The sequence below is a fragment of the Bradysia coprophila genome, unplaced genomic scaffold (genome assembly GCF_014529535.1).
Source record: "Bradysia coprophila strain Holo2 unplaced genomic scaffold, BU_Bcop_v1 contig_138, whole genome shotgun sequence".
Lineage (NCBI taxonomy): Eukaryota > Metazoa > Arthropoda > Insecta > Diptera > Sciaridae > Bradysia > Bradysia coprophila.
In genome coordinates, this window is record NW_023503409.1 from 3,303,204 (window position 1) to 3,325,936 (window position 22,733).

The 22,733-nt window shown below is 33.2% G+C and overlaps 2 protein-coding genes across 7 annotated transcripts; one reads left to right on the top strand and one right to left on the bottom strand.

Moving 5' to 3' along the window:
* Positions 1–36: 36 nt before the first annotated feature.
* On the bottom strand, positions 37–22,429 carry LOC119073517 (proton-coupled amino acid transporter-like protein pathetic). Of its 3 annotated transcripts, none has more exons than XM_037179044.1 (6): positions 9,089–9,628; positions 2,606–2,697; positions 2,332–2,466; positions 1,450–2,262; positions 1,216–1,372; positions 37–764 (listed from the first exon to the last, which is right to left on the bottom strand). In XM_037179044.1, the coding sequence occupies exons 1-6, from the start codon at positions 9,146–9,148 to the stop codon at positions 507–509; spliced, it is 1,515 nt and encodes a 504-aa protein (XP_037034939.1). In that variant the 5' UTR covers positions 9,149–9,628; the 3' UTR covers positions 37–506. The 3 variants fall into 3 exon arrangements, with proteins under 3 accessions (XP_037034939.1, XP_037034940.1, XP_037034941.1); XM_037179045.1 differs by lacking the exon at positions 9,089–9,628 and adding an exon at positions 21,914–22,429 and having other exon boundaries at positions 415–764; XM_037179046.1 differs by lacking the exon at positions 9,089–9,628 and adding an exon at positions 13,388–13,577 and having other exon boundaries at positions 415–764.
* LOC119073530 (proton-coupled amino acid transporter-like protein CG1139) lies at positions 15,264–21,775 on the top strand. Of its 4 annotated transcripts, none has more exons than XM_037179071.1 (11): positions 15,264–15,375; positions 17,671–17,719; positions 18,504–18,683; positions 18,741–18,927; positions 19,127–19,212; positions 20,363–20,531; positions 20,599–20,790; positions 20,852–21,030; positions 21,090–21,252; positions 21,327–21,339; positions 21,406–21,775. In XM_037179071.1, the coding sequence occupies exons 3-11, from the start codon at positions 18,514–18,516 to the stop codon at positions 21,651–21,653; spliced, it is 1,407 nt and encodes a 468-aa protein (XP_037034966.1). In that variant the 5' UTR covers positions 15,264–15,375; positions 17,671–17,719; positions 18,504–18,513; the 3' UTR covers positions 21,654–21,775. The 4 variants fall into 4 exon arrangements, with proteins under 4 accessions (XP_037034966.1, XP_037034964.1, XP_037034965.1 ...); XM_037179069.1 differs by lacking the exon at positions 15,264–15,375 and adding an exon at positions 16,481–16,842; XM_037179070.1 differs by lacking the exon at positions 15,264–15,375 and adding an exon at positions 16,481–16,842 and having other exon boundaries at positions 17,671–17,709; positions 18,502–18,683.
* Positions 22,430–22,733: the final 304 nt, after the last annotated feature.

Consider the following 22,733-nt stretch of genomic DNA (forward strand, 5'->3'; position numbering starts at 1 on the left):
CTATGTACGGCAGTGAGATTCACATTTTAACAAACGTCACTTTTACGCACTAGTGTGTAAATAGATTTATGAAAATCGCACTGCTGTACACAATTGTTTATGTCACATTGGTATACTTAAAGCACCCTAAAGTCTAAAATCAAAGTAATTAAATTAAAAGTAACATTTCTGTAAGCTGCAAATATTTTATCACTAGATTCAATCACTGCATGAACTTTTTTTTTAAATAAAAATTTTGCTCCCTCGAAACATGTGTTCGTAAATAATCTCTATACACATACAGCACAGACTCTACCCAGGAGCAGTGTGTGTATTGATTGTGTAATGTGTATGGAAGTTATATTTGGTACACATCCAGTCATGGATGTTTCGTTTTTCACCTGTAGTCTTTGCAAAATTATTGTCATTTTTTTTATAATACTCTCTAGTCTCTAGTCTGTATATTTAAATATTAAATAAATCCGAAGAAAAAACAATGATCACTTTCAACTTAACACAATTAAGATCTAATTGAAAAATGTGTGGGTTATTTCTTCAATACTGACATATGTACCGGTCAACAAACCGATTATACCAAATACCACCAACAGTCCATTCTTTATCAAGCGCCAATTGAAACGTCCCATGCCCGGGCGGTCCCAATACGTTATGGTTTCGATTATTGCCGGAAACATCAGGCCCAATGTACTCAAGCAAACAGCACCGATAAGTGTTATAAATGGACCAAGGTTGGGAATTATGATAGCGATGATTACAGTCAATGTCTGTAAAACAAAGAAAAAGAAGATGTGCGGAATTAGATGTGCTGACTCCAAAATGAAACTAAGATCGACCGATGGTTCTTGCAAAAATGTTAAAACAAGAACAGAAGTCGGGAAATAAATTAAAGATTGTGTTAGTGTCAGACAACACACTTATCCGTGAAATTGGTTGTGTTTGTAAGTGAAGACGGCAAGCAAAAATATAATTTGAGTTCGTGAGGTCGTGCAAAAATGACGTGTGTATTGTAGGTATAGGAAGTAAGTGAACGCGAGGAGGACACAGTGGACATCAGTGAAATTTAGACAGAAATTGATTTCAGATGATTTTCAGCTGGAACACTGATATGAACCAAACTGAAACAATTTTCTACCTAAATTGCACTGAAATATTTCCCATTTCACGGATACGTGCAATATTGCATGTGCTATAAACGAACAAAACTCGAACACATACCACCAGTCCAATACGAATGCTATATTCAATAGCGCTCAAGTGCTCGTTGAAATTTCCTTTTACATTTTTCCAAATAATTTCCATCGGAACGTAAAATTGCAACGTATACGTTAAGAAGATCGACAGAGCAATCATCAATTTAACCGATTGAGCTAGTCTGGAATTGAACAAGAAAATTATAAAATTAGTTTCAATGGTCGTTTCGTTTCCTCTAACAAAACCAACGCAACTCACTTATCATCCAATGGTAAATTGAGTGTAATTGATCCCTCCGTGGCTGCACCATACTTGAGAAATCCCAAAAATCCAAACAAGGCATACAGGGTGACAACGAACGACATACCGATATTCAAAACTCCAGGACAACCAATGAAATGAGTTGGATTTCTCATATTGTTTTCGAGTGGCATAACGACACCAATTCCTTCCAACGCAAAGATCACAGTTCCGAAAAACATTGGCCACCTTGTCACATCTGCTGCGGCATATTGATCGGCAACGGGTGGTAAATCCGTTACAATGTAGTACAATGTTATTCCCATACCAACGCCCATCAGTGAATTTGCAATCAATGAAAACGGTGCCAAGTATTTTAAACTTCGAATCAAATTAATTAAAATCAATGGCACCAGTAACATCAATATGTACAATCGAATGTTAAGGTGGACGTCAAAATAGACTTCCACGACTTGTTTGATATTGGTAGCAACGAACACATTGTAAATACAACAGCAGCCGATTAAATCCACAACCAAAAAGAAATTAATCAAGAACCGTGCTAAACGGGACCACTTATGTAGACTTTCATGTCCAGCCAAGAAGGCAGTTTCCGCAACGTCAGCGTAACCCAAAGAAGGTACTTGGGTGCGTCGGCTGAGAACATGAGCACATTTTACGAGGATATGAACGCAGTACGTACAAATAGCACCGATGGCGAATGTTGCAAACAGGCCAAACCATAAGCCGGCATTGGCGAAAGCCAATGGCATTGACAGAATACCCGAACCCAAGGATCCTTTAAGCAAATGGATTAGGGTCTCTGAGTCTCTGTAAGTAAAATTTGTTTGTTTGTTCAAGTTCTAATTATGTGATTATCGAAGTAACGAAATGACTTACGTCGTTGGATGACTGACTTTCCGATGTTCGAATGGATTATAGCTTCCAGTTTCTTCATCTTTATTCAGCTGTACCAATGGCAATGTTGAACCAGCAACAGTGTGTGCTGAAACGTTGTGCATTTCGGCTTTGTAACTGCATTAGAAAAAGAGATTTCTTAATTTAATGTGAAATTTGAGTTCCGAAGAAAGTGTTTTGGAATAGGTGCCGAATATGTTCCGTTGATAATAATGATCTTTGATATACCAAGGGTTTGATAGTATTTAAAACTCACTTTGTAAATACGATGCTTGAAAGTTCAGACTTTGAAAGAGCCTTCTGCTTGTCATAGCTTTTAGTGCCTGGAGTAGTAACTGGTTGTGTTTTCTGAAATAAATGAAATTGATTTTATATTTCTTATCTCTCTGAGTTACAATCAAGTAATTAATTCTGAAATTGGTAAATACTCAAGTTCGGGTAATTGAATGTCACTATTTTGAATGATATTTAGAAGTAAATGTAAACCAGCGGAAAACTACTGTAAGCGTCCTTTGCATCAGCTGGCTATTTATAATGTTTATGGGAATTAATCAGTGGTTATCTAGTGGCACTCATGATATAAGTTTGAGTACGACACCCTCGTCAATATTAATTGAATTTATTACGCCAACGAAAGAAGACCGGCTAATGCAGAGAACGCGTGTAGTACATTTCCACTGTTCGCATAAAAACTTTAGCCGGAGTATAAACAATTCAGTTTGGAAGCTTTTTCAAGAAACAAAATTTTGAGTATTTGTTCCACAGAGCAAATGCAAAGTTTATTGTAAGAAAACCTGACCATCACAACACAAATTGCAATAAAAAAAAATGAATTCGAAAAATACGTAAGACTTACACGCACGGTATTTACCTACGATAAACACAACTTTAGCCTTCTCGCCCTCACACATTTTTTTTTCTCTAAACAAATTCGTGTAGTTGAATATTTGCCAAAAATTTTCTTTCATTTTCTCTTTACGCTCTTGAGGAAATAGTTTACTAGTTTCCGCATTTTCGAAAAAAAAATCAGAACATTGTTCTAGTCAAGTAGCGTCATATATATGTGTGTTTACACACATAAATGTCGGTGACACAGTGCCCCTGAAAACTTTACTCAGTGTCAGTATAATGTAAAGTTTATATATTTGAATACCAACAAAAAGGTAGTATAGTGTTCATTAGACACACAATAAGAAGTTATTATAAGAACTGCAACAGTGTATCTGCATTTGTCAATTGCACTAAATGATTTGCCATTTAATTTGATAAATAATGTGACGCTTTGATATGATGTTTCAAGCGCATTGTCATTGTGATAAAATATTGAAATTCTAAGATCTATGGTCTTTGAATTGAGATTTAATTGACTATGATCGAATGTGTATAATTCCAGTTCATTTATAGTTTAATTGGTCCAATCAATCCAGATTTTTTATAGTTGCATGATTGAGCGGCGTTGGTTGCAATAAAATGTACTTAATTTGTTTCATTTGAAAATTAATGTTTAAACTTCAGCTTGCACTCGCACAAACACAGTTTTTCCCATGAAAATAACAAAAACTTTGAAAACTTTCAAGCTATTTCCTGATTCTGTCAATTTACGAGCACGGAAACTGTTCAGAGAAAGAATTGAGAAACAAGAAATCGTTTATCGTATTGCCTCTGGAAATGAGCTTTTTATTTCTTCTTTTGAACTTTAATGCTTCATCTGCACTAGTTCGAATCATTTGTTCAATATAATAAACGATTTCGGCATATTTTAATGTTTGTTGAACTTGTTGCTTTTTTTTAATGATTACGTTGAGTATATGGGGGGAGTATATATGGTGTATGTTTACTTATATGTCGGAATTTATAAATAAAGGCAAGAGGCTGGTAATTCTGATTCTAAGTGACCTCCCCGCCACTAATTGAAAAAGAAGAGACACACCGAAGCATTGTTTTATTATTAACTGGCGTGAACAACAATCTGACTTTTCTCGCCTCCAGTGACAAGCATCAACCACTTACAGGTAATTAATTTTAAATGTATGAGCTATATGATACCTATATAACAAATACCGTATTTGGCAATGAGGCAAGTACAACATTTGGACATTTGCAATGTAAATGACTAAATTGATAAGTCAAAATTCAATATTGTTGAAGACACTTTGATTTTCTTTCTCAGTTTTTCATTACCACCAGATAGATAGATATTATGGGTCGAGTTACATAACTTTAGTACGTAAATGTAATAAAATATTGATGATGTCAATCCCAGATATTTTTTGTAATTTTATAGACTGAACCAAATAAAACAATGTTAATTTAAAGAAACATTATTATGCATACCCTTCAAAATAATCAATATGTAAGCAATTACCAAAAAATAAACAACGAAAATGTACACGAATTTACAGTATGAGTAGCAAATAACTTTATGTTGAATGCACCAGTTTAAATTAGATGCGCATTATGAAAAATAAAACTTTGATGAGGTATAGTGAAATCGATATTCCAGGTTGAAGGAAAAAATGTGCCAAGCTATTTCATTTTACATTATTTACGAATAGAAATATTACTCAAAGTTCGCGTAACTTTGTGTAATCCGAGACAAAAATGGTTAGCTCAATTAAAATTTCTGTGGAAAATCTTATCAGATAAAGCTTTTCCACCTCAATATGGACATTGAACTTCCATCGCTATAAAAATTGGAACAACCTACATATTTCAATAAAGTCAACCGCGAAACGTGCGCTAAAGTTTAAAAATAAATATTCACGACAAGTTCTATTAATAAGATTGTCATAAAAAAGAATTGATTCAGCACCGAATAAATCACGTTTATCAAATTTATCAAAGAATTTAAATTTGATAAATTGATGTTCTCAACTGATTTAAGTGATCGTAATTCTTCTGACGCATTTTTTTATGCTACGCGTTACGTATTGCCAGTCTACATCCAACGATACACATATATCACCTACTTTACTATCATTACATTAGAGAAACATGGCAATTTTTCGCATCCCATTTAAGCTTCTTTTAAATATTCAATTGATAATATTCAACATAATATTCAAATGATATGAGTCGCCTAGTTGGTGGGTTGAATATTTCAATATTTATTGTGATAACGAACGGATGAAATCATTTTATGTTACAATGATAAATTAATCAAAGTATAGACGTCGTATAATGTACAATCAAAACTGATGAACAATTTACCTAGCCTATTACCGGCCTCTTAAACTTGAGACATGTGAGTATATATTAGTCAATTTTGTGATTGCTCAATGTACATCTTTTGAACTTTAGTGAATGACGTATTTGGGGAGGTGTGTGTTGAGAAAGTGATAGAAATGACGTCGCGTCGCTTATCAAAAGTTTCCGGTTTCGTTATTCGCTAACCGTTTTCTTTGAAAAACATTGCATTGATTAGGTAACAAGTTGCATTGGGACTTAGTCAGCAATTTTCATTGATTATGACTAGGCAACAGGTTTACGTTTTTCTGCAAAAATTGTTATCTTGCCAATATATCAAATGGTCCCATTAGTCAAGACATAATTTTCTTTTTGCTGAAATCAGCACACCGGCACTTCATGATTCAACGAGTCATTTGTATAAATTTTCACTCTACAAAAACGAATGGCCTTGGTCAGCGCATTCTGAATAAATAAAAATATCCAAATATACATAAAAAAGTATTTAATGTGCACTGTGCATTAAAAGCTGCTGTAAAACGCAGTGTAAATAAGCGTCCGTCACAAATTTGTCTATAAATACTTTTTACAAAAAATAGAACAGAGAAAACTGTCTTGGCGGCGGCAATGTGAAAAAATTATCAAATCAGATGATGATTTCGTAAAGAAAATAATGATGTCAAGTCATGGTTGGATGTTTTTAGCAAGTCATTTCAGACTGTAATCAGTGCAGGTGAAAAGTTTGTACCTGCTTTTCACGTTTGAACTCATCCTTAATGATACAGACGACGATAAAACTGTTAGGTTTACACTAAAGTCTGAACAGTAACTCGTAGGTCACTTGCAACTTTGCATAATTTTGCATGTGGAGTAGTCAACAGATGGCAAAAATATAACTATTTTGCATGAGTATCAGCGGCTTCATACATTTCTATAGCTCTCAAAGTTTGTTGAATACCGGAGCCTCTTTAAAATCTTCCGTAGTTAGAATTCGAAGAACTATGTTCGATTGCACGCGAGTCGACGGGGATGATATCGGTTCAAATGAGACGATGGACGAATTTTATTTTCACATTAAATTGAATTTGGAAGCGTCCGTTTTTGGCAATTTGCTAAATGAAGCATGGTACTTTTGATTGAAGAAGAGAGTTGCCAAAAATGTGTCAAAATATTTTGCATGGCGTACGCAATTATTTGCTATATATTTTTGGTTTTTATATTTAAGTTTTATGAGGAACGTCTGATAGATGAAAAGGTGTTAAATATGTATGTGATTAAGTGGTGTCTATAGACAATATTCGCAAGATGTGCATCTGTAAATAAAACCTGTTAGAAACGTCTAGTCAGGTGTTGTCGATTTGGGAAATGTAAGGCCAGAGAACGTTCACGTGAACAACATTGCAGTACAGCATGATGACTGATGAGTCATATACCTTGACAATTTAAGAAAGACAACTTAAGTGCTACGCAATTTTTACGTTACTTTCCCCACTAGGTAGAATAGTTCTGTGCAACCTTGTGTGTCATTAATGAACGAATTAAAGTTGAAAGTCGTGGCGTTTGCTCGATGCGTTTATGCGTTTAATGACATCAAAATATTTACGCAAACAAAAAATGTTGATAGAGTTAATGCTTGTAAATTTTACGTTTGTTTTTATTTATAAACATTCTGTTCATTCACAAAAATGTTCGCCTTCCCGTCGACTATACAAATAAACCACTAAACCTAGCCTAGATTTTCCGATGTTTTTATGGCATTTTAATATTCGGATAAATTTAGAATTGATTGGTTTGAATGATTGCCAAAAAAATTGATATCTCAGTGTATAATCGAAGTTGAGAATCATATTCTTAAGAAATTTGCGTCTTAGTTTATTTACTTAAATCGGATAATAAGCAATTTGAATCGAAACGAAAGATATAATCTTGTGACTATCTTGCGATTAATTTTCAAAGTATCTATTTCAGCACTTCCGATATTTACAATACAAATACACCCAATCGATTTCCATTCAAATATTACGTATAAATTACAACGTCACGGAAAATTCCAACATAGCAATAAAATATGTGTGTGTGTAGGTTCACAACCAGAACTCAAACAAATTTTGTGGACTCAGTGGAAAATCGGCGGATAGAAATGCAAAGAAGAAAAAGAAGAGAAAAAATTCCGTAGTCTCGTTTCGCTGCACATCAGACTGCACACTCAAGCAACAATTTTTATTTAACAAAATAAAAATTCTTCCTCAAATACGATTTCAAAAGATTCATAGGATTTAATGTTTTGTTAAATAAACCCACGTGATGCAGGTTAAATTCATAAAATTAACCTTTGAGACCAGGCAAGCGTATCATAGTATAATAATAGTGTTTTCCATCGTTAAAAGGATCGAATTTGATGCAGAATCTTTTACTTCATTTGTTTGATAAAATTTTGCTATAATAAAAGAGCTCATCGCTTTCTTGTCATATTTGTCGATAATTGAATGCTAAAAAGTTAATATTTCCGATCCGAATTTTGATCGAAATCTTTTCTAAATCTTAATTTTCTATATGATTCTCTTACAGGATTTCGTAATTTATGTAACTTTGTTGAGACTCTTGTTAAGTCATCAATTACGTATTTACTGTTGTACCGCAACTAGAAACACCATTCTGGCTCGACATCATTTTCCTACGTCGAATTATTTTTTTAAACTTTTATTTTCGAATACGTAATGAGTTTTGCTTTTTTTGCAATTCACCAAAAACGTCGCTCATAATGACTTTATCGTTTTTCATACCTGATTTAATGGAAGTAATTTTGAAGCAATCAGCGAAATTATTGTACAAACGTACTAGTGCAAGTAACAAGATACGTGGTTACTGCGAAATTTAAAACAACTCTGTTTTACTGGATAGGGCCTTGAAATTTTTTGTACGACAGCGAAATTAAGCTGCAATACGAGACTGTATGCATACAATTGAAATTCAGAATCTGATTCTAACCTATACCATTGTAGCAATAAATCGTCATTTGTAGTCACAAATTGAGCTGTCAATTAAAATGTTAAGTTTAATGACGACCAGGGCAACAATATGGTCATTAAAAAAAACTAGGAACAAATGTACGACGAATTCTTTTTTGTTTCTAATAATTTAATGTATTTTAATATAATAAATAGTAGACGTGAGAACGACAAATCAATAAGCAGCACATTAACCGTATATCGTTAACATAAATATTTATCATTTCAGTCTTCTAAATGTAATTATTTTGCTTTTTCTACTGGTGCAATAAAAAACATTTCTAGTGAGAGAAACTAATTGTTATTGCAATGAAAGAGCAAACGTAACCTTATATAATGTACAACAATAATATGGTTAACTGCTGTTTTAAGATAAATTTTTAAGTTTGTTTTCATTTAGTAATACTAACGATCTCAACAACTAACGACTTTTACTGGTCGTACCTAGAATGAAATGCTAAGGAATTTTCCAACGCAATGCAATAAAAAGGCTGAAAAATTTTTGTTTGTTTTCAAACAGAAGTCCAAACAATGTAAATACTCACATTATATTCATGACTCGGTGCCAGTGGCACCTGAGACGAACTCTTGTGGAATTGATCCATTTCAATCGAAATTTTGATAAGAGAATTTTCTTCCTGCACTTTCGTTTATCAAACAGTACGTAAGTAAAACAATTCGACTTTTCTGCTTAAAACTATTTTAGTTTCACACGTTTTATATTCGACATAAATAGTAAATGTTGCACTTTAAGCTTAAATTATATCTGAATCGTGCAAATCAACCGATTGACAACTATTTAATCACACCGAACTGATGATCAATCAATTCAGAAAAAAAACTAAAAACCAAAAATAAAATCACGACGTCAACAATTGTAGAAAGGATTTTATATCTTTAATAAACGAACAAAGTGTTCAAAAAATAGTTCAAATTTAACGATACACAACACATCCGTTTTGGTAGAAGTTCAGAGTCCGAATGAATTGATTTAAGTCTGCAAAATGTTAAAATTAAACTTGAAAATTTGTTCTATATCACATCACATGCAATGTGGCATAGAGCAGAGTGAAACTTAGGTTGTTGCAAATGAAATGCTACGTGTATTGGTGTGGATGTGCTTGTGTAGACGAATTGTTATTTTTGTATTGTTGATATGCAGATTGTATTGTTAAAGTTATGTTGCGTTTTGTCAGCTAATAAGGAAATAGGGCTCATTCGTATCTCGGCTACGTGCTTCTAACCAAAATTCTTTTAAGATATCGAACAACGGTTGTTTAACATTTTGAACGAATATGCGGAAAAGATTTTTGCATAGATGTTGCGACTGTTGCGTCTAAGAATGACGAGCAAGTAAATCTCCATTGTAGATTCTACAAGTAATCTTTTTGGTTTAAAAAAGAGAGTTTAGTATCGCCCTATTGATTACCCTGTCCTATTCGAAAGACTGTATATTGCAGAACGACGGAGAAGCTTTTAATCAAATGCACAATACCTATATGCTTGCAAGGATAGCTCAGTGGTATAGTCAGTAGTAGTCAATAAATCTGGCGAAGAAAAATTCTAAATAGGCTGTATAGTACGGTAGATAGGAGTAGGATTTTCGGGCATGTTCATACTCAAGCCTTATATTTGTATTTCGAAAAATGATAATAGTTTACTGATTGCCTAATGTATCTAGATTGTATGATCAGGAAGTTTGAGATCAGAAATACATCGATTTACATGGCCGAGAAAAGCGTGCACCATGGATGCTATATGTGGACATTTGAACCAAGCTTCGTTTAGAGTATCAAATATTTGTCCAAATAGAAATTGTAAGAAGTGCGGGTCTGCTGGTGATATTTGTACCTAAAGAATGTCAACCACCAAAGATGTAGCATCAGTTCTCTCTTACGAAGGCCACATTACTAAATTGTTCGAATAATAACCTACCACTTTCATTGCCTTGATGGTTTTTAAATCAAATCTAGCCGCTGATCTTTAACTATATTTCAGCTAACATGCGACTGTAAATCAATAACCGTTTTGATTGATTTTGTTGAATGATGAATTAAGAAGGAAGAACTCACGTCATTCTTCGTACATACACCCATTTATACGAATCAATTTATTAATATTTGCGTTGCAAAAACTTAGAGTACACAAATTTTTCTGACTTGGTGACAAATTGAATATAAATTTATTTAAATTGTAACAAATTTTCATTTGAGTAATTCCAAATAGGACGATTAACTTAATCATCAACTTTGCACTTCAGAAATTTGTCGTTGTAACCAAATTTTATGAAGAATTAGAAAGTGGGACGAAGAACGATATTTAATCAATACACCCTGGTAAACCCTAGTTCACCAATCAGTTTTTCTAACACAGTGTAAGTGTATGACGCACCATACCGATTTTATATATTTTTTGAATTTGAGTAAATTGGAGAAATTTGTCAAAGGGAGCTACTTTGTGCAGCAGTTAAAAATTGAAGTTTTACAGATCTTATATTTTGAATGATGTCTGTTCTGACATAGATTCGAGAATAATTATCTAAAGAAAAACACTTAGTTCTAAGCATCCTGTAAGTCAAGCATACAATAGGCTGGCTACCTTGCTAGCTACGAGCCCCTTGTCATTTCACAAAACGTATAATGGCAGCTGTGAATACCTAGGTTTGTAAAATTTAAAGTTAATGGTCGTAACTAAAAGTTTATGGCTCATAGTTCCCATAACAAACCTGTAATAAGGAAATTAAAGAATCGAAGCTAGTCGAGAAAAAAAACTCGACTCTCGAGAGTCTTAAAATAGTTATGATTTCCCTGTTAGGCGTCTGTCTATTGACGTATGTACTTTCATTTCATGTCTAATTTATATTTAGTGAAAGTGATATCGATTCAGAAAGAGAATAAGCCTTGAAGCATGGAAAAAAGCGTTTCTTTACAACTTGTCGACACGAAAGCCTTATTCGTTGTTCTATTAAAGCAAACTTCACTACTTCGGCATCAAAAATGCGTCCTAATAATATTGAATTATAAGGATAACAAACATTAAGGGTTAAAGTTTCATTTTATTCTGCTGCATATGAGGTACACGGTGCGGCTGAACCAAATTTAAATAAAAAGGTCGGATAACCTGAACTTTTTTTTTCATGAAATATATATTACACACTTGTCACGAAGAAGTCGAGGCTTGCCGAGACTGATAGTGACAAGTGTGTACTCTATTTTATTACATAAGCGAAAACGAGACAACAATATAGAGCTGAAGTGTAATTTTTGAATTAATCTTTTAGTTAAGTGTTTTGACATCCGAACACTGCGCGTATGTGATAAAAAAAAATACCGAGCCGTTTTTCAGAAAGTACTTTTCAACTGTTTGTAGACTGTCTCATGCATGTGTAGGACGTTTTTTTGGTATGCTAAGCTAACGTAAGTATAGTGAGTGCTCTCAGCTTTCGATTGATACCATACTTTCCATATAAGTTTGGAAAAAGTAGCAGCTACTGTCCCTACTGTGTGGTATAAAAAATGAAGAGTTAGAGACATTTTTATTTTGTACAATTGAAGAATAACCTTTTCTTTGTTATTCTTTCATATTATTTCTGTTAAAAATTTGCTCCAAAAATCACTCATTTTTTATACCACACATCAGTAGGGACGGTAGCTGCTAAGTTGAGGTTATCCGACCTATTTATTTAAATTTTGGTTCAGCCCCACCGTGGGTAATCGATCTGGGAAGTCTTATCGCAATTGTTATTATTTCACACAATAAAAATAAACGAAACTTGTCTTAAATTAAAACGAAATGAACTCCTAGCAAAAACTACTTTATATTATACGGTCATCGACTATACAAACATCAACAGTGCAGATAAACCGTTCGAATGAAGAAAAGAAGGAGATGCCGGTAAAATTCTCCGTTCGTTTTAGCTGATACGCAAACCAAAACTATTTTTAACAACGTAAATAGTTTATTTTTGATGATAATCTTACGTGTACACTGTTATGTGTTTGTAGTTGTATAATAAAGCAATTCGCGGGATTACATGATCTTGAATTTAAAGTGCATTGAAAATACATGGCTAATAATTGCTATTATCCGGATAGATAGTCATACTAGATAAATGTTAAGGTAAGTGAGAAGAAAAATTATCCATAAATGTTCTGCGAAACGTTATGTCACGTTTAAGGAAATTCCATCAAATTGGACTAAGAATATTCTTGTGAATTGGTCAAATATTTTTTTTGTTATTGCGAAACGATAAAAAAAGTTTGCAAAGGAAACACCAGAATCAACATACTACTATGAACCAGTTCATCCACAATACTATTTTGTTATTAGTAATTAAACTATTGAGATTTGGAAGAGTGGATTTTTGATATTACGTGTTTGATGTTATTTCCCAATTAATTAGCGGGGGTAATTTATCTATGATACAAAGAGCGTAACTTCTACCCAATTTTCTTTTTTTGTCAGGTAGCGGTACGTCATCTATTGTTACTACATCATCGACACTTGATATCACGAAATTTTAACCATTATGATGCCGTTTTGCCGTTCGGTTTAAAATATAGCAATAAAACCACTTTAAAAATGTGGAAAAAAACTAACGAGATTTTCGTTGGTTTTTTTTACAAAACAAACATGATTGGCTTTATACGACCTAAAGATGCTTGACACATCGCATCGACATTAAAGCTCATACCACCATAATTAAAAACGATAATAGTTGATTTTGATCTTTGTTTGATCGGCGTGTAGTGAGTTACCCGAATTTATAAAACATCTTTTCAACGAAGACGATACTATAATATTGACAGCACAAAAATGTCTGCTTAAAAAGGTTCCATATTTACCTGTATTTAATTAGAGTAGTATAAAGAATCAATATCCGTACGTTCCGAGCCGATTAATCTTCACTTTCAACCAGCACGTTTTTAACACGAGAGTATTCACAATGAACTGATTTTCCATTTGAATTAAATGTTTCAAAAATGCGGTTTATATTCAATGAATTTGTTGCGACACCTCAAGGTCGTAACACACAGTTTAATTGTAATATAATTCAGTAATGTTCAATCTGATCAAGCGTATCATAAAATTGATCTGATCTCTGAACTCGGAGATATTTGAAATTCACGATTGCTTAAAATTACGTTTTGGATGTGATTTTCGAGTTTAGAAAATTGTCTTACCAAATGATGTGTATGATGTGACAGGGAATATATCGTACTTAACGCAGAACCATTCAAAACAGTTCGATATTTTCGCCAATGTTCTTACTAAATTGTTTTGTAATTTCGACAAAAATTACTACATTATATCAAGCTGCTGACGTCCACGAGAGCTAACAAATGACTAAATTTAAAGATTCAAACATCTAAATCCAGTTTGAGTATGAAAAGTTTCCGATCTCCTCTACACATTTAATAACTTATAAAATGACGCGTTTTAATTGGTATTTTTATTGAGACCTATGCCAATAATAAACATATTAAAACCCATGAAAACTGATTTCAAAATATGAATAAACTGGAAACCGTAAAGAAAATTCAAATCAGTTCAGGTATTTAATTATGTGAACAACACACAAAAACGTGTGAATCAAACGATTCTCGTCTCGTGCGCCGTGTTTATTAGTTCTATTAGTTATAAATTAACTATCATAAACGTGTGTGTGGACTTTGCTTGTTGTAGCAAATTGGTTCTAATTATTCTTTTTTTAATTTAAATTTACACCATATGCAGTGCAGTGCTTTTTTTCATCTGATCTGTGGACACATTGGGATAGTCCAAATAAAAATCAAGTCTGTAGCAGTGATGGTTTTTTATTGATGAGAACGAGATATTTATGGAACCTCTACAGTCCAATTTCAGTTAACGCATTCGAAGTGAAGAGCAATGAATGTCTATTGTTTCCTTTGTAGATTACAGTAACACAGTAGGGACTTGTACTATTTAATTGTGATATGTTGCAATGACAAATGGCACTGTAATAAATTGATCAGATCTTAATTATCGTTTATTTATAATAACTCTGTGTACAAATGGGGTGGCTATTGTTGAATCACTTCATTCTAAAAATAATTTTATTTTACTGAAAAATATCGATGATGCTGGTTTTAGTCGGCATAAAATGTTAATTGAGTGTAGGTTTAAACAAAAAACCATTTTTGCGTATCACATTTTAACAACTATTGATCGATAAGAAATGTCACGCTAAATTAAGATATTCGAAACATGAAACTGGTTCGGTGCAATGAGCAATAGTTAGTTGTTTCCAAAATTTGAATAGTTTTTTGCCCTGAATCAGCGCTTTGAAAAAAACAAATTTTGAAACGTGACTGAATAAAACCATTGACTTTAGTTTTCCGAAAAATTTAACAACGAGCGTGAAACGCTCGGTATATTACGTATCCGATAACGTATATGATAAATAATTAAACAAATATCAACAAATATTTTTGATGAAGTTCAGTGTGAGTATTTTTCCGTTCATCTCTCCGTCTTAATATAAAAGAGCTGAAATTGTAGAAAAGTGGATTAAAAAGAATATCTCGCAAAGCAACCAAGTCGAACGTTACGGAGATAAACCATTTATCCAAAGTAAATAGTTGAACGGATTAGTATTAGACAGTTATAGAGTTCACTAATTTTATTAGAAACTTGAGTCTCATTAAGTGTTTGCATTTTTGTAAAGCATAGTTTAGGATATAGATGTAAGGATATAGTACACCAAGTACCAACGGATTCTTTACGGAAAAATAGTGCTGCAATTAATTGGTATATTATTACAATACCCCAGGCTATCATTGGATTAGATGTACATTCCACTCGAATACAGGTCAGAAACCGACGACAAATATTTAAAAGAAAAAAAATCTAAAGTGTGATTGAACCTTAAACAGTGAATTAAAATGTTTCTGTAATTTGAAGAATTCTCAATGCGTAACAGTGTACGTACTTATAATGTAAGTCTTACATACTATACACGCCAAGATCAGAGTGATTTATTTTGTTGATGGAAAATTTACAATAAACAATTCTTTCGATTTCATTAACACACTTAACGAATACCTTTCGATTTCATTCAGGTTTTAGTTAGCATTACCGTAACATTTTTACTAGAAGTCATAGATACTATCGGTCAATTACTTTTAGTTGCATTACATTAACACATTTTCGTTATCTATAGTAAAAAAAATAGTTTTTACTTAATCTTTAATCAGTCAATTATTCTGTAACTAATTTATGACTCCCCCAACTACTGAGCAATCAGTGATACCTAGATAGATTAATCAGTGATTAACCTTTAACGGACCGGCTATGTTATGTACTATCGGCATCGACAACATAAATAATTAGAATCGGGTCGTTGAAATGTATGTTAAAACAATTGAAGTAAAAGATTTTGTGTCATATTAAAAAAAATCAAATCAAAAAAACATGTTGAAGGTATTCTTGCTGCTTGTAACAGGCTAACCTTAACCTTAAAATCAAAACTTGAATATGTTCAGGTGACCTATCGGAATGATAATGCACAATTCATTATACATTAATTATGTCCAATAAGTGTCTATGTTGCGATTAAATAACATCTTCTCTAAAATTGTTAGGAAACAGCTGTTTAATTGAATAATTGAACACATTATTTGTCAGGTACGTCATCGAGTTCTCGCAACGAAAAAATGAACATACTTAAGGAAATTACCATTCTGGATTTGACGTAGAAAATGTTTTTTTTTTTAAACAATATGATTTCTAAGGTAAAGCGAATTTATTGTTGTTACGGCAAATACTACCGACGAAACAGACACGAAAAAAGAGATAAATAATTCTTATTTACATTCTTAAATCGTATCAATGAATGTTGTTATTCGCTCCGTTTCGCATACGACCGGTGAGAAAGAGTACATCTAGTGAGATTGAGACAAGCAATCTCGAGTATAATCGCATACATTTAATCAACAGTTTATCACAAAATCCATTCAATTATTTCAATTGAAATTTACCATAGCCAGTGAATTTTCGGATTCAGTTCGAACCATAATGTTTAGTCGTTTCTGTACCGCAGTCGCATGAATAGTATAATAATACTGTTGAAACGGATTCGGTCTAACTGATTTTTATTTTCTGCAACGACCAGTTTGTCGCTGAAGCGAAATTTTAAAAGTGTTGAGTTAATAGTGCGCTTTAGTTTTATAGAATTTGATTTGATTTTTATCTTTAAAATTAAAATATGTTCACAAGTTACTATACAAACGTCACGGTGCATAAAGTAATTTAAATAAGAAAGACATTCATTTAAGAGGTGAGAATTTCGGTTTAAAGCCTGTGTAACAAGGTGGCAATATTTGCACACAGTATACAAAAATAGTCGATTTGATATCTTACTTAAATACCGTAATACGTTAGACACCTCTATTTTTGAGAAGTAAAATTTTTGAATTCAAAGTAACGTAAATTATTTGGTAAATATTTTTCTTTAGCCAGACTAAAAGAATTCCAAATTTTGTTAAAAAAAAATCAACATCTGTTCAAGTACCAATCGAGTGACAATATTTATTATTAATTTTACTTGGATTTCCGATGAATCATTGGAAATAAATAAACGTGAGAAAGCAAATTTTTCCACCGAAAAAGGTGGGCTAACGAACAATTTCATTTTTCACGTGTTTTTCCACATCATACCTATTGGGAAAATTTACATTTCTATTGCAATAACTGTAAATAGTTAACAGTCCTTGGTTGGAGTGTATTAATTTTGATTTTCTTGCAATTACTATTCGTTGAAGCCTCTAGTTGTCATTTAACCTGTTACAGACGGCACGCATATGACCAGTACTATTATATATCAGGTCTAGTACTTCCATTAAGGCCAGTTCATGGTCGCATATATCGCAAAAATGTAAAATCTTCTACTTCAATTTTTTAACATTCATTTTACTAAATTACCCAAAACTTGTCGTCGTTATCGATAACACATGAAGAGCTGTATGTATATAAAAAAGATGAAGAGCTGTTTTTGATAGGTTAAAAGAATTTATATAATTTAGCATCTCTGTCAACTTCAATGGTACACGGTATAAAGAAGTACTTCCATCTAGATAACGACTTTTTTGTTTGTTTCTTTTTACAGAGCTCACAGGATTCGTTCAAAGGATTGGATTATTAATAGGTAATCAAATGTAAGTAGATTTGGTTAGTGAGACTCACATTTTCGGGAATGACCACATTTTAAAAGAAGAGCAAAAGAATTTTTCTTTCATTGGCAATGATAATTCCATCTGATTTTTCATATCATCATATTTAACGTCATCATAAAACCCGGTCTAACTTTTTTCAAACAAAATTTATTTCCAACAGAATCATTATTGAACAACCTTTTGATTTTATTAAACAAAAATCTCTCCTCAACAAAGATCGTAGGTGCAAATTTCGCGAAAGCTATGTAGAGAATGGAAGAACTTTTTTGTATTTGAAACACACCTCGACTATTTCCAATATAACTGCAAAACTTTCCAATGTTTCGAGTGCACTGAATATGTTAGCTTATCGTTATACCAACGACCGGATTACACATCTTAATAATCATTCATTCAAACAATATTCGGTCTGACATTATTATGCTACCGAGAACCTTACCAAATCAAGTTAGAAACATTCCGAAAAATGAGCTACATCATTACCAATAATTACAAATTCATCCTTGACCCTTCCAACCTGATAGAATGTAATGCGAATACACCTAAATTAAACTTGATTTGTTGCGCACAAATTCATTAAGATTTCCATCACGCATGCAGACAGAATGATTATGATTATATTCTCGGAGCACTTAATTTAAATGAAAATCCCATGAAGACATTTTTAGCTGTAACGTTGTAAGTTAACAGAATGTATAACCCCTCTGAAACAACACATCAACAGACCTTGTATGTTGACCTTTTTTATTTTTATTTTTTTGTAGAGCAACGACAATATGAGTAAAAAATACGATGCCAGCCATGGGCAGAATAATCCTGCATTTCTTGGAGATGATGGGAAAATCTTTATACCAGCGTTAGAGCTGGAACTTTCTGAAAAGAAACCACCAAAAGACGATGGGGACTACGATCCGTATTTACATAGAAATGTTGAACATCCAACCTCGTATGAACTGATATTTCAAAATGTTTTGCTCATTTTTATTCAAATGTTTTCTTACAGAAATTCCGACACTTTAATTCATCTGCTTAAAGGATCACTGGGCACAGGTATATTGGCAATGCCGAAAGCCTTTTTCAATTCTGGTTATTTGGTTGGAAGCATTGGAACAGTGATAATCGGCATCATTTGCACATACTGTATCCATCTGTTAATAAAAGCCGAATATGAATTGTGCAAACGGAAAAAGGTAATTGAATAATCTAAAATGATCGCTCAATTGGTGCGTATACGAAAACTGTTAAATAATGCTTCTTAAAATAGCACCATTTAAGTGCCATGTGTAGGAATTGTCTACACGTACCTTGGGTGGTTTTTTTTGTGTGCGTCCGAAAAGCTATTAAAATTGATTACCTTTATTTTAGACATTAATTTTAATGTTGTCTTAGGTGCCGAGTTTAAATTATCCGGCAGTCACTGAAGCAGCATTAATGGAGGGCCCATCATGGGCGAAATGTATGGCACCGTATGTAATGTAAGTTATAATTTGTTGATTATCTTAGCGTAGAGCAGCACCACAATATCAGTCTAATACCAATTCAAACTTCCTATTATGGAAACTTTTTATTTGAAATTTATGACTTCAAAAATCTCCTTATTCCAACAAACAATTCCATTATTCTGTGATTGTTCAATTCACGCACCTTCTGCGCATCAATAAATAAAATAAATACTTCAATTAGCCACTTAAAAAATTTAGAAAAATGTAGGTCATTGTCATGATTTGTTCGCAGACGAGCTGGAGTGACAGTGAGTGTAAGCCACTTGAGTCTTTCATTATTTTATCATTTTCAATTTTATGGCTTTTTATCGTTGCCTTGAGGAAGAAAACAAGAAATTTTATCAATTTATCGAATCTATTTTCCTTCACCCACTTCAAGTAGTTAAAGTGTTTACGGCAAATGTTAAACATTGAATTATATAGGGTGATTCGGATGCTCATTCGAATCAGTGAAACAAGATTTTAGTTCAATGGATGTGATCATCAATTTCGTGAATGTAAGTCAATGTAGTTAGGTGGCCGACAATGCAAGATAATAATGTCACGAAGGTTTTTAATTCAAGAAGTAAAGTTTGTCACCTCTGCATAGAAAACCGCTAACCTGCCATTTCTATCTTAGATAAAAATATTTGTCAAAATACTGTTATATTACAGTCATAATTTCTCCAGGAGCAGTACTATGCTTCATTCTTTCGTTTGCTAATGTACTCATCTTCCTAAATGGTACCAATGTTGCACACAACATATTCGCGACACTTACCCCCGCGCATCTAGTTGCCCCCGCACATCTAGTTGCCCCCGCGCATCTAGTGAACGGATTTTAAAGCAGCGTTAAAGAATTACATTCTTTGTGCATGCAACTCCCACTCAACTATGTTGCTTGAACTTCGCTGTTCACCTCTAAGTAGGTCCGTAGAATGTGACTTATTTTTTGTATGAATAATTGGTGTCCCCGCGCACCTAATGAACGGATTTTAAAGCGCATTACACAATTCCATTCTTTGTGCATGCAACTTCCACTCAATTCTATTGTTTGAACTGGGCTGCAAAACTGCTTATTGATAAAACAAATCCGTTACTATTCTAAAGTGTTTGTATCCTCAAATTTTATTCTTTCTTTCAGACATGTTGTAAACACTTTCCTACTTATCTACCAGCTTGGTACTTGCTGCGTTTACGTCGTGTTTGTATCCACAAACATTAAATCAATATCTGATTACTACACCGAAGAGGAGACAGATGTCCGATTGTTTATGTTAATCATTCTCCTTCCACTTATTCTGATAAATTGGGTACGTAACTAAGGAGGGCTAAAATTTGGATCTGTTAAGCAAATCAGTTTTTAATTTAATTTTGTAGGTTCGAAACCTAAAGTACTTAGCACCATTCTCAACGATTGCCAATGTGATAACAATGGTTTCGTTCGGAATTATTTGCTACTACATGTTTAACGAACCGATCACTTTCGAAGGCCGTGAACCCGTTGGTGAGCTAAAACATTTTCCATTATTTTTCGGGACTGTGCTTTTCGCTTTAGAAGCTATCGGAGTGGTAAATAAAAATGGATTCCATTGTACATAGATAGGGTGAACCTAAATTTGACTTCATCTAGATACTGCCTCTCGAAAACGAAATGAAAACTCCAAAATCTTTCGGTGGAACTTATGGTGTGTTAAACATTGCGATGGTGTCCATAGTTTTTCTGTACGTAGGCATGGGATTTTTCGGTTATTTGAAATTCGGCGACAGCATACAAGGATCAATTACATTAAATCTACCAGCGGCAGAGATGTACGTATAAAGGATCACCTGTATCAATTAACCGTATCGCCATTATTTAATAATTTCAGTTTAGCTCAATGTGTTAAGGGAATGCTTGCATTCGCAATTTATATCACTCACGGGCTAGCTTGCTATGTGGCTATTGATATCACTTGGACTGATTATTTAGTTAAACGATTCGGATCTAGCTCGAAGAAATTGTTTTATGAATACGTCGTTCGAACGATACTTGTAAGTTAAACTATAAAATGTGACAAATTTAAAATTGTTGGTCTAATCTTTCATGTTGTTAATCTCTTGTCTAGGTATTGATTACATGTAAGTAGGAATTTTGTTATAATTTTTCTTCAAAAAAAAATCAAATCAAATCAATTTGTCTTTTAGTTTTGCTTGCTGTGGCTATTCCGAACCTAGAATTATTTATTTCGTTGTTCGGAGCTTTGTGCCTTTCAGCATTAGGATTGGTGTTCCCAGCACTTATTCAATTGTTCACATACTGGAAACAGATCAGTGGTCTGGAGAAGATTTTTATGGTATTGAAAAACGCTTTTATTGTAATTGTTGGACTTGTCGGATTGGTCGTTGGTACATATACCAGTTTGTCAGAGATCATTGCAACATTCTTCGAATAGTTTTTCGTTTGTGATTTAGTGTCGGATTTAGTTACTTTTGCTCACGTTGTAATTTTTAAGGTTATTTGTAAGGCATAACAAAATCAAATAAAGGCAAACATCTAATGTGTTCTATGGTGAAACCAGGTTCTTTCTCTCTGGAGAACGCACGACAATTTCATACTTTCATTCCATTAAAAAATGTTTTTAATGATTTAGGATCCCTGGAAGTCCGTTCGACATTTTGTGTTTTGGTTAGAGATGAGCTCAGCTTGCCTTACCTTACAGAAAAACATAAAGATGTCTCACAGGTCACCGTTCTTTGTTAGCACTTTATGGAACTTTAAACAAAACTGCTCAATGTTACGATGGTTACGATCTCTTGAATTTGTGTGAAGAATACTTAATTTATCGAAAAATACTTGCTACTCTCGGATTATGATTGTTCACATAGCAACATTAAATTCTTTACATTTCAAAATCACTAATAAACACAATGAACACCAGGTTTCTGCAAACAAAATTAGGACCTCACTTTTGTTATAAACAGAAATTTTTATGAGAAAACTTATGTTGTTCGTTCACATTAACATGTTAACATAAACACAGATTTTGATCTATTTACCGAAAAGAGAAAAACGTTTCATAAACCGACGAAAAAGTTAGAAACAAACGCCATTTCTACTTGTTATCCGAATTTGTGAGTGTATTATAAGGTGACAGTTGTTAATTATGCAATGAGACCCTGCTAAACGTTCAAATAGTCCGCATGGCTGCTTACAATTTCTGGCCTGAACCAACTGGTCATAGTCGACAACTATTTGGTATACTATTAAAAATTACAAATTTTAAATGAAATGACTCTTACACTGTTAAAGTCAACCGAATTTATGTTTGCTTCAGCTGTTTGGCCAGTTGGTGGTGAGTGTGTTTGTATGAGTGGACCAGCTGGTAAAACAGCTGAGGCAAAGTTAGACACATAGGTTGACATTAACACTGTTATGCAAATAACACGAAATTGATGACATAACATATCAAAACTGTAACAAACTGTAGTTTAAGTATTCTAAACTGTACGTACATCTCGCTATTTCATTATTT